This window comes from Lepisma saccharinum, chromosome 4, assembly GCF_977018435.1.
Source record: "Lepisma saccharinum chromosome 4, izLepSacc3.1, whole genome shotgun sequence".
In the NCBI taxonomy this organism is placed as follows: Eukaryota; Metazoa; Arthropoda; class Insecta; order Zygentoma; family Lepismatidae; genus Lepisma; species Lepisma saccharinum.
In genome coordinates, this window is record NC_139232.1 from 89,595,004 (window position 1) to 89,608,490 (window position 13,487).

At 40.0% G+C, this 13,487-nt stretch overlaps 1 protein-coding gene across 1 annotated transcript; it reads left to right on the forward strand.

The window, feature by feature from the left end:
- Positions 1 to 1,901: 1,901 nt before the first annotated feature.
- Positions 1,902 to 10,004, forward strand: LOC145987002 (uncharacterized). The gene is given in 5 exon segments (XM_083121464.1): positions 1,902 to 2,192; positions 8,505 to 8,726; positions 8,946 to 9,092; positions 9,094 to 9,910; positions 9,913 to 10,004. Coding segments are annotated over 5 exon segments (1,569 nt in total).
- Positions 10,005 to 13,487: the final 3,483 nt, after the last annotated feature.

A 13,487-nucleotide genomic window follows, 5' to 3' on the forward strand; every position in this document is an offset into this window, starting at 1 on the left:
GACAGCTGGCATTGTCTTCCTGAAGAATGATCCCACGGCGTTTGTTTGTTTTCCGTATTTGACCGAAGACCTCTGGCAAACAAATTGTTGTGTACCATTCAGAGTTGACCGTTCTACGTTCCTCTAAAGGCACAGTTGCCACATGACCAGTTTTCCCGAAAAAACAGGCGACCATTTGTTTCGATGTGCTTCGAGCGCGAACAACTTTTGTTGGATTGTGTTCATCTTGAAACATCCATACAGTCGACTGCTGTTTACGTTCTGGCTCATATGCATATATCCATGATTCGTCACCTGTTACAATCTTATATACGTCTTTTGAAGCACCACGATTGTATTTATTGAGCATTTCTTCGCACCAATTGACGCGAGCATCTTTTTGAGTTTTTGTCAAATTGTGTGGGATCCAACGAGAACATACCTTTCTCACAGCTAAATGATCATGTAATAATTTATATATGCTGGTGGAACTAATGCCTATGGTTGCCTAAATCTTACAGTATGTCACATGACGATCTTGCAGTATTAGGTTTTGCACAGCATCAATGTTTTCTTGAACAACAACTGATTTTGGACGACCTTCGCGAATCTCGTCGGTGAGCGAATGGCGACCACGATTAAATTCGTTATACCAGCCAAATGTGGAAGTAAGTTGATCGATACACTCTTGTATTGATAATCCACGTCGAAAATCGTAAAAAATCATCGCACGAAAATGTTCACGAGTTAATTCCATTTTATTGTTGTCGCGCAATCTCCAAGGCAACGTAAACAACACAAATGAAGCTATTGACAAAACATTTGAAGTACGTTATGGTCAATAATGCCAGACGATTCCGTGCAAACGTCAAATCGCGCCTAACTTCAATCAGTGTTGCCAAAGCTCAAAATGTAAATAGTGACCCTCGTACAGTCACGAATATTTCTAGGTCGTAACGAAACCGTTAAAATGTAAATGAGGTCATTACAAAACCAAAAGTGTCCGTGACTCTACAAGTGTCTTAGTGCTGGGGATGCGTATCTCTGGCGTATAAATTTGTCTTCAACGTTGTATCAATTTGTATAAGCATATTTTTTATATATATACGAGTCGCGGTAGCTCAGTCGATAGGGCGTCTGACTACTATGCGGTCGTATAAAGTGGGTACCTGGAGGAAACTCTGGGGGTAAAAGTAACCAGGGGCGTGGTACTGATCACATCAAGCCCCACCTTCGGCCGTGATCAAGAAAGCGTGGGACCCTAACTCCACACAACCTACACGCCTTCATGGCGTGGTGCAAAGCACAGGGCAGCACTTTACTTTATATTATTGATATATAGATTTGTTTCCTGTCTGCGCATAGTCTCGGATCACTTTCATTTGACTCGACCTTGTGTAGATATTTTTTCACGATAAGCTTCGGAAGTAAGTTTGATTACAATTACTTCCTTCTTCTAGTTCTGTGCTTCGTACTAAAGTTTTGCTGTTTTCTTTTATATATATAGATGTCTGAATAACCGTCGAAAACGCGTCGTTTGAAGAAGATCTATAATGAGATGCAGGTGGCAAATGAAGTGACTTCTGTTGACGCTTTACCAACGGAACTGTTGGTGGAAATATTCTCATGCTGCTCGACGCCAGACCTTGTTCTCAATGTTAGCCGTGTGTGCAAGCATTGGAGTGAATTTGAACGATCCAATAGTATGGAAGGATCGGGTGTTCAGTTTGACATTTGATCTCAAACCGGAAGAAACTATAAATGTTCTTAGTCAGTCTCCTTTCCTGGGTGAGTTCCATATGCGACAGTGTTTTATGTACGCAAATAAAAATGCGATAATCGATGTAAATGCAGCAAGAATCTTAGATGCACTGTTTTCACATTGTACAGATTTACATACATTGTTAGTAACATTTGTTCATATGGACAAGTATGACTTGATTGCACAGTCCGTAAGGAAGCTGAAAAATCTGCAAGTACTTGAGGTTAATCTGTGTTTAAGAAGCTCCAGGAAGTCAGTGGCTGAACTCTTGGGAGTTCTTAAGGAACCTAACGTATTAAGGAAGTTGATAATTCAAGATCCTTTAAGCGTAAATAGTTCTGTCCTGAGAAGCATTGCTGATGCTTGCAGTTACCTTGAGAAACTACATTTAGAATGGCTCTTCAATGAGAGTGATATGATCTACTTTATTGAAAAACTAAAAGATACTTTGGTATCTCTAAATTATACTTCCTTGAATATACCTGATGATTTCTTCAGAAGCCTTGCTGTTTGCAATAAGTTACAAGCACTTGTGTTACATTCTCGTAACAATTTCAGCAATGAAAGTGTACTTAATATGGGGCGTTTGCCTTTAAAGTTACACGCTCTAGATTTAGTATCATCCGCAATGGATTCATGTAATATGTCTATTCTCTTTAGTGAAGGAAATCCAAAAAATCTGATGCAATTAGGAATTACAAATTCTCCCTCTATAAACGGCCAGTTTGCTGAAAATATTTCTGTTAACTGTCCTTTACTTGAGAGTCTTCAATTAGTTTTTTCTGACGTTAGTGATAGTGGTGTAAAAGTGATTTTAGAAGGTTGCAAACGTTTGAGAAAGTTGGAGCTTCGTTGCATGAATCATTTGAACGGCGAGTTTCTGCATTTTGTCTCTGAATATGGCAAATCCTTAGAATTCTTGCATATTGATCGCCAGTTTTTGACTGACTTTATAAAAGACGAAGCATTTAAGAAAATTAGAATAACGTGCTGGTAGAGGAATAGATACAAAGACATTTGCGAAGCACGCTTTTCAGATAATTTTGAAAATATATATATTGTTTTATTCAACATCTATCAATGTACACTACCTTTTACTCTTCACAAGACATCGGTTTTGGTGACATACGTGAAAGTATTGCTGCAGTAAAAGTTTGAAATTGATATTAATCTTTTAATGTCAGTCGTGATGCTGGATATATACAGCTCAGAGCTAGACCGTTCAAATCCAAAGTAAGAAGGAACAAAGGATTTGTACAGTATTCTCACCTTCTTCCGTTACTCTTAACAAAAATCGCGGTTAAACCTGTCAACATCTGCTTCCTATTGGCAGTTGAACCAAGGAGTTTGTAAAGAACAGATATATTCCAAAAAGTTACTTATTGAGTTGCTCCTGAGTTAGTCAATGCAGTACAAAAATAAATAAAGAAGACGTATCCATGATATCGAACCCTTATCGATTGATTCAAGGGTCGATACAGCCTCTTCCTAACCCCTCTATAAAAGTAACAAATGCTCGCTGAGAGTAGGAACTCTTGTCGCTCTGAAAGTAGCTCTTAAAAAAACATATACAATAGTATTTATTGTAGAAACAACAAAAGATCAGAACAAGGTGCAAAGGATATTTGAAACTTTCCAAGTGATTGTGACACGGTCGTGCCAGGTTCAACAATATGATATTAATAGCCATAAAAATATATTTATCTCAATACAAATTGAGAATGAGCAACATGAGACTGTATATTGGTATACACGTAATACCTCCCAGGGCACGGGAAAACATTAAGATTTGCAGTAAAAGAACAAAACTTAGGACTTACTTTTTAACATATAGATTCAAAATCTATTTATGTTGATAATGCAAATAAGAACAAAACTGTACATCATAACGAAACGCGCTAAAAGTCACAGTAACAGCAGCACAAAAATTATCACATGCACTTCCATTAACTTCCATCAACAAAATTCTTACATACCAGGCGGAATGGTGTATACTTGAACAGTCTGTTCATACTACCGGGAACGACATGTCAATCGCCCCCTCCATTGAGAAACAAAAGCGACGACGACTCGTGCAAGCACTCACAGTCTAGGAGATTTTGGATTCAACCTTCTAAAAGTATCTTCCTCATGTCTGGAGAACAATTAAAAATCTTTAGATTGTCGAAATTCACCTTGCACACTTCCTTGCGAGTTTTTGTGTCCAATAACACTGCCGTGTTGAATTTCACTTGGGTATCTGAACGGTCCTGTCCACAAATAAAACAACTTAGAAATGGTCCGGTTAACAGCTGAACTTGGACGATGACTTCTTAGCAGCACCAGGTCATCCTTATTCAACTGCAAAGCATGGCACTTCTGCTTCAGTTTCCGCCTCTGCACAGCATATCGGTCCCGTAACTGCACTTGAACAACCTTACTCTGGCAGTCTTTCTCACCGCTTTCTGACTCAGGCCATGGAAAATCTCTTAGCACTTGAGGTGAACTGAATAACGAAAAAACAATTCAATTGGTGAATATCCTGTAACTTTAGAAAGAGAATTGTTAATTAACCAGGCAACTTCATAAAGATGCTTGGACTAAATCTGGTGATAATTCTGGCAATAAACCCTAAGTAAACGAGTTATCTCTTGGTTGGCTCTCTCCACTAGGTTTCCTTGAGGGTGGTAGGGCGTCGTACACGAATGTTTCATTCCCATGGATTCGATGAAACTCTGCCATGACCGGGAAGTGAACTGGGATCCTCTATCCGACAAAATTAGTTTAACAGCTGGATAATGGGCGAAATATCTCTCCTTCATTAAGCGAATTATCTCAGCGGTACTAGCCTTCCGCACAGGATAAACTGTGACAAACCAGGAGAAGACATCTATAAGGCTGAGAATATAATAGTACCATGAAGATGGCGGTAACTTTCCAATAAGGTCAATGGAAAGCATCTCATGAGGTTCCTTCCCACTAATGCGCAGCTTTTCTTCCATGATACCCAACTAGGCTGACTGCAGTTTAGCAATCATTTCACTGCAAAAAGAATCTTTAGCCTGGGCTTCTTTCCAATCACTCACTTCTTTATCTTCTTCCCACTGAAAATTTATATGGTAATGCAGACAATCACACTGCGGCTTGTTCTCAGTATCTGCCTTCACAGGATATCTAGATAACGGATCAGGAATAATATCTTCCTTTCCACTAATGTACACTATTTCGAACTGATATGATTGGATTTTCAAAGACCAACGGGTCAGTCGACTATTCCAATTTTTACTATTTTTCAGCCACTGTAGACCGTTATGATCAGTATAAATTTTAAATTTTCGCCCCTTAAGATAGACTGCAAAGCGTTCAATTCCAAATAATATAGCAAGACACTCAAGTTCATGAACAGAAAAATTAAGTTCATTGTTACGTAACTTTCGGTTAGCATATTGGATAACGAAAATATCATGTCCGTCTGTCTGGAACAAAACGCAACCAAGCTCTTTCCCACAGGCATCTGACTGTAGACAAAATTCTTTAGAAAAATCTGGTTGCGATAGCACGGCTGCACTAACCAAATCAAGTTTCATCAATTCGAAAGCTTCATTTTCTACTTCTGTCCATTGAAACTTCACATTTTTGGACAAAAGATAAGTAAGTGGTTGCACTTTCACTGCAAATTTTCAATGTACTTTCTCCTCCAACCGGCAAGTCTCAAAAATTTCCTAACGTCTTTTCTATTTCTAGGTCTAGGGAGGTTATCTAAGTGTCCCACTCCGATTTCCATGAAACTTGGCAGGTGTATAGAAGGGCCCAAAGGAAGAAATACGTGTTTTTTTTGTTTCGGCTAAAAAACCTTTTTAGGGGGCAAAACCTCCCCTCAAACGTCAAGATGAGGACAAATTGAAGTGCGGATCTTGTCACGGTATCCAGTGACATGTCAAAAATCACCGTTCGATATTAATCAATTTGTTTATTTAATCATATTATGGTTTAAATGTAAAGTGTGAAGTTTGGTTTGTGTTAGCTGAATTTTGCAATGCATATGTGTCAAAATTGGTATCCGCGCCAGACATCCGGAGTTGTGAGACGGGTTTTTCTGAGTGACAGCCGAACTGTCAATACGGCAAAGTACATGGCATATTTGCACCAAAGCGGCTCGTCACGAAGAAAGGATGGACTTATTTTCGTCAGGACCAACAGAGGATTCACCGCAGGAGGGCAAACTAGTTTTCATCGGAGCTTCACGGATGATCAGGATTGTCAGCTGGATCCCAAGCTAGCAAGAACCGAAGACACGCCCTGTGACCACGTTTCGAGACAATGAGACGGGGTCATTCCCATCTCTTCGGATACCCAAGCCAAGCCATCCTAACGTTTCTCCCACGGACAATTTTGAATCTGATATAAATCTGCAGGACTTCGAGTTCACCACACAGTTTTATCCGGATTTTGTAGAGAGAGCTTCTCCGCGCTACACTCCCGCGTGACTACTGTTTTGTCTCCGTGGACTTTGTTCTTTTTGCGGACCGTCAGCGAGTTACCGATAGTGAGTTTACTAGTGTGTGCTTTATTCTGTGAAGCATTTCGCGGTGGTTTGTTTTTTTACCAAGCGTGGACTACCATAAAGATGACCTGCTAAAAACGATAGAGAAAGGAGGCTGTCGCCTTCCCCGACGCCTGCAACGATGCACCACCACCATCCGGTGAAGCCAGCCTACACCAAAGCCGACGCTAAAACCGACGCGACCGACGCGACCGACGCGCAACGCCGCGAATAAACCATTGCCTGACTCCCAGAAGGACGTTTCCAGTTCATTGCCCAACAGAAGGCCGGTACCAGAGAGAGAGAGAGAGAGAGAGAGAGAGAGAGAGAGAAGGATGATTCCAGATCAACGGCCGACAGAAGCCCAAAGAGAGAGAGAGATGATGATGATGATTCCAGGACGACGTTTGATTGATGCCCGACACACAAGAGAGATTCTGGACCGACGCGTGAGAACGTACAGCCGACGCTTGTGAGAAGAGAGATACGCGACGTTCTATGAAAATGAAAGTGCCCAATATCGTCGCAATCATCCTACGCCGCGTTCGATCTCGAAGAACATTTTCGCCGCAAAGGAACCTTGTGCAAATCCCCGCATCCAGGAAACATGAACGATCCCATGATGTAGCAGAGTCTGGTAGAGTATTCTTCAGATGGTTCACGTCCATGTATGCATGTATTGTTTGTATCAACGCCGTACCCTAAAAGCCGAAGTCTCATTGATTTGCAAAGTGACTCAGGAACCCCGAACCTAACTTCCGTGTCTGATATTTTTGAGTAATGTCATATAAAAGTCATTTCATGTTCATATGCAATAATTTGATTGTCTGCATTCAGAGTTAGAAGCTCCATTCCATTACGTTAATTTTTCATGTACGTAATTTGTCACCCCCTCCGAGAAACTTGGTAAATATCGTGCTTATGACTTGATGGGTATGTTCATTCAACCGAAAGGTTTAACTAAGCCGACCCAATTGTTTTAGATAATTGCTTTCCGAGGGCTGGCGCATATTTAATTTAAATAAGCACAGGAGCGGGCAGACCAATGACCTAAATTCACGTAAAGGTTCAAACGAAAAGGAAATGGTATGTTGATTAGATCCATGATTTGTATGTATATTCCCATGTAAAAATATCCCAGACGTGAGCATGAGAGAGAGAGAGAATGAGTGAAGGGGCGATGTAAAAAGTTTGTTAATTCCAATATTTCTTTTTCGTTGAAACAATATATTCATATTTTTACCGTTCGTCAGTGTTATCATTTGATGTTTTTCAGGTATCTGGTATAATGCTATTATTAGTGTAGTATTATTGTTCAAGTCGACATAACTAAGGTAAACCAAAAAGTCTAACATTTTTCAAGGTATTTTACCTCCGCCTCGCACTACTACGACAATAAACGACCGTCTCAGTACCGAACGAAAAAACTGGACCGTAAGTAAAACCACGCTACCGGTTTCCCGTACCCATAATGACGTCTGGCCTCGTGTCGGGGTATGAAAGATACGTCATTCCGGGGACCGGGAGTGGACCTTTTACAATCTGACCCCTGTGTCCCTCTCCGATTTCCATGAAACTTAGCAGGTGTATAGAGGGGCCCAAAGGAAGAAATACGTGTTTTTTGTTTCGGCTAGAAACGGTTTTAGGGGGAAAACCTCCCCTCTAATGTCAAGATGAGGACAAAGTGAAGTGGGGATCTGACCCCTGTGTCCCCCTCCCTTTTCCATGAAACTTGGCACGTGTATAGAGGGGCTCAAAGCAAGAAATATGTGTTTTTTTTTGTTTCGGCTAAAAAACTGGCAGATACACAAGTGGAGCATTTGAGATATGAAGTGCATGTCACTGGGAAACACAGCTTTCAACGACGAGACGAAGAAAGGCAAATATACCACGCGGGAGTATACAATGTGACAAAATGTGTTACATAACACACGATACATGCTTGACACAAATCATGTGCAACGCACCATCACGACGTATCACCTATGGGCAGTCTGTCTGGAGATACCTCACAAGCAGAGGAGATAAGAGTAAGGAAACGTGAAATGGTGCCAGGAGGCCACAGTTAAACACAATTATCAGGTGTGCTGTAATGGGATGGTATGTACGATAAGACATCATAAATCCAAATTCCGTATGTGTGACCCCGTATATAAAGGCTCACAGAAGAAAATAAGGACAATCGTTCTGTATGAAGGTACCATGTTGAATGTAGTGTATGTGGTCACACTTTTAATACAGGCATTTAATGCCAGTAGCTCATCTCCTTTAACGGCAGAGGAGGCATATGTCGCAGACATTGTGAAGGACGTCATTGAAAGATGTACCGAAGATCATCCGTACATCGTTGAATTTGCTACTTCCTTGGATTTTGACCAGCAAGACGATACGTATGCACACGCTTTGGAATATACAGATGATGACACGGAGGAAGACTATACCGACCACTGTTCACCAGATACTGTATCAATTGGATATAAACGAAGAGCAGTTGACTAGAGGAGTGGACAGAAGCGACGTTTGTCTCTGACCACCGTGCAAAATCAGTATAAGAAGGTTACCTCAACACGGCAACTACGAAAATGGGAAGAGCAGGTACGTGCCGGAGGAACACGGAAAGAAAAGCTGTGCCAGGTTTCCAAATACGTTTTAGAAAACTTTAGTGATGCCGTGCAAGCACAGGTTCCAGTTCATGACATTGATATTCGGAGATGGGCTCTGCAACCTAAAGCTGAATTTGACGTTCCTCGGTTTACAGCGTCACGGTTTTGGCTTTGGAAATTCAAGAAAGAACATCACATCGTTTCCCGGAAGGTCACCAAATTCATTTACACGCACATCTGCTGGCAAGGGAGAACATGTTCAGAACGAACGTGACGGCTTTGTGGGTACTGTTAAATCATGTATCGCACAGTACTCTGTCGGAAATGTGTTTAACTCTGATCAAAGTTGTTTTAATTTAGAAATACACAGTGATCGCACCCTAGCTATTAAGGGAACGAAGAAAGTGGAAACTACCGTGCAATCTGTTGCATCCACAACACACAGCTACACCATTCAACCAATTATTTCGGCCGCGGGAGAGATGTTGTCTCCTCTCTTCGTTGTTCTGAAGGAACCTGAAGGTACCTTTGGACCCTATGTCAACCGAACACTGTTCCGTCCAGCAAATGTCTTCATTGCAGCCTCTACATCGGGGAAGCTGACAACAAATCACCTTAAGACCTGGCTCAAGGAGGTGTACTTCCCAAACACAGGTGATTTCGGTGCACTGCTATTGGATTCGTGGAGTGTACATAGTGATACACCACGGGACAAAAACATTGCTCTGTTGACAATACCTAAAGGATTGACTGACACTCTCCAAGTATTAGATGTGTATGGATTTAGAATTTGGAAAACTTTCGTGCGACTGTTTTCCGATCTTGTCCTGTTACTACACAGTGACATTAATCTTCACCTACGCAATAACATTATCAATCTACAATCACTCACACATAACCAGTTGTCCTCACCCAAGTTTCGACACGTCTTCCAATACGCACTGTATAAGAGTGGGTATCTTCCCGAAAGGCCACCTCCATTTGAGAATCCGGTGGCATTCTGTTTTGGTGGTGACAGTAATCAGATATGTGATTTTTGTGGTGCAGTGCAGTAATCATATGTGCATGGTGTAACCGAACATTATGTTTAAATCATTTGTTTTAGGAGTACCATTACTGTGACGAGTATGTACATTGACATGCATGACATTGTATGTGCATGTAATACAGTATATTTTTTACAAACATGATCAAGATTTGTTCAGAAACATCATATACCTACTTATGAAAATGTACTTCAATATGTCATAATTTCTTTGGCATCAAACTATCTTCGTGTTGCAAATATTTTAGATATGTGAGGATTTACACAGAATATTGCAAGAAAATTTGAAAAAGTATTGTACAGTGGAATCCATTAGTATTACCGTGCAAATTGTCCATCACCATGTTTGTGCACTTTATTTGACCCAATAAGAGCTTCAAGAATTAAGAGAAAATTCAAAACAAGCTGCTGACAATTTCTGCACAAGCATACATAAAAATTCATCGCTTAAAAACACATAGGATGTTAGAGAAAAATTAATGAAAATAATCATGGACAATTTGCCCAGCAATACTAGTGGATCCCAATGTACTATGTTGGTGAGCAGCTTTGTTTAATTTTACTGACTAATGTAAAGTCAAAAATCTTAATTTACTTAATTCTGTTTTAGAGTTTTTTATTCAAACAAGAATGTTACAAATATGTATATTAGAAAGAAAAGTGAGGTTTCAGTAAGATTACTTCAAGCAATTGGTGATTGTTTGAAAGAAATTATTAACGAATGTAACGTTTCAAAAATTATAATGGACTTCATATTATACATATAAGAGAGTTTCTTGTGAATTTTGTTTTATAAAAGTTACCTTTGTAAATTTTAAAACTTTGAAATAAACCAGAAAAATTCCTTTACAAAGAAGATATTGAAGTAATGTCCAATAGATATATTGCTTTACTTACTATAAACATAAGCCACCAAGACTTAAGGTGTACGAACAACGAGATCATATATGTTTCATGAACTTAGTCTCAATACATCAAAGGAGCATGCATCCGTCTCTAATTTCCCCCGTTTAATGAAGGATACACATTAACTTTCTGGCTCCCTATCCTGGAAAGACCTCATTATCCCCACTAAGGAGGCACAGAGGAAAGGAAAGCTTTTGGAACGTCTCTGCTGATAAGTGACGTTTTATTTCCTATTAGGAAAGAGCCACGCCAATAGAGGCAACATGCATTTTTGATGCAGTTTTGGGAGTTCCCGCATACAGTCTAGAGCGGCGCTTGCTCTCAAGTGAAAACATTATCCTCTTGTGCCGACAGAGGAATGCCTTGCTGTTACTCTTCTACGCTTGGGGAGGGTGCGGGATGAAGGGGGGGGTTCATTATAGATGACATTACATGCCAGAGAAAACACGCTAATGAGTTTAGGTTGTAGATAATGGTGGAAGTTGGCACAGTCAAAAAATCGTCCTGAAAGCTGTCCCTCACATTGCTTTATCCGGAAACGGCTGCGTGAAACTGAAAATAAAATTTTGATTTTGGTGTCTGATTACGTGGAGGCATGCAAAAACAGTGAAAAGTTAGGATTTTAAGTGTCATATTTATCGCATTAAACTCTCGTTTTCAGTTATAACTCACTAACAGTCTCACAATTTAAAATTTTTGGCCAATGACAAAATAGTAATAGTAACAGTACTTGAAGTAAAAATTAAAGATATAGAAATGTAATCAGTAGGAACAGGTCTCCCTCTTCTCTCCCCCCACCCACACACATACATCTACGGACCTACCCGATGGCGTCGTGGTAAGGCCGTCGCCTTGTAATCAAGGGACCCTGAGTTTGACACCCGTTGGAAGCAAATAGTGGTTCGGATCCTACATTAAACTGTAGGTACAGTCTCGATTAGCCTATGTGCATAAAGTGGACTTAGAGCAAATAATACAAAAAAATGTGTAGAGTCTACAACCAAGAATGCACATGTTTCTGGCATTATTGATAAGTGCAACATTTTTTCCCCCAACCATTCTTCATCTCATTAAAGCACTAGCCACAATTCCAGTGTAATCAGCAAGAGTTCAAAGATCATTTTCAACCATAAAGAGAGTTAAAACTTTCATGTGTATTACAATTGGAAATGACACACTCACTAGCATGGCCCGTTTGACAGTCCACAATGACATCAGTATTGAAGTTCTGAATATTATGGCTAAATAATATATATATATATATTAAATTCGGAAAGATATTTTCGTTGTATATGGAATGTATGCTCACTTGACAATAGTTCCTGAAAAGTGTTTCGTTATGTATGGAATATAGGTTTGGTTCAACATTGTGTTTCTATGGTTGGAAGAATAATAGTAGAAATCAAATACATCTCTAAGACCGTCTAAATTTTATTTCTGGATGCGCCTCTGCTTCGAAATGTAATAATAAAAGTAACGACAATGGAAAGAATGTAGCTACTAACATTTTTTTATGAAAAACTCAATATGCTGACCAAGGCAGAAATTTATTTTATTATAAAACATAAACTAAACGTAACGTTCCAACCTGGGCCTCCCCGATGGCGCAGTGGTAGCGTCGTTGCCTTGTAATCAAGTGGTCCCGGGTTCGATACCCGGTGGAGGCACATAGTAGTTTGGATCCCACTTTAAACTGTAGGTCCAGTCCCGATTAGCCTTACTGTGCATAAAGTGGACTTAAAAAACACCAAATCAAATCAAGTAACGTTCCAACCTTCTAGCAAGGTCTTCTTCAGACTCTGCACCAAGTACAAATGTAACAAGGTACAAAACAGGACAATATATACATACAAATATGTATGTACTCCCTTCCAGACTATTAGAAAGTTGTTCTGGAACATTCTAGCAGGTGGCTTTCGCTTGTCAACTGTACTTTCACCTAAAAGTGAATGTGATTGGACTCTTTATCTCACGCTCTATTTCCTTCATTCTTCTTCCTTCTTCTCTCCTCTTCTCTTTCTAACACCTTCTTTTATGGTCGAGGAAGCGTTTGAGGCAATTTTGTGCACAGATGTATCATTTTCGCACACTGTAACGAAGAATACTTAAACACATTGCGCTACCAATCTTATTGTTCTCGAGGATAAGGCCATTCGTTAAAATAAAATGATAGTATTGGCCTGAAGGGAATGTTTTGATTATTTAATTATCCTGTATAATTAAATTTACGGGTAACACTGCAGTATGGAAATTCTGTTATATTTTCCGCAACAGTTTCTCTCTCTTGTTTAGACTGAACTGTCGGAAAAGGAAAACCTCTTTTACAGAACTGAAATGCACTGCATGCTTTCGTGCAGTGCCATTTAGTTCCCGGAACTGGAATATCTGTAAGAAAAGTATCCTGCGGATCCACTGAAACCAGAAGGGGAAAGAGGGAGCAGTCACCTTGGCTCCTTTAAATTCAATTCAGCTCTCCCTTCTTCTTCGTTATCGCCTTTCGTAGGCCTTCATGATTTCGAAGAGGGGGGCAAAGCCCCGAAAAGACGAAGACAGCATCAGACAGGGATGGGTGCAAAATAGGATGCGTTCTTGAAATGAAGTTTTGGCCGAAACTAAGAAACACCGAGGAAGTAGTCTCGACTTGAGATTATGGTAATGAGCGAGTTACAT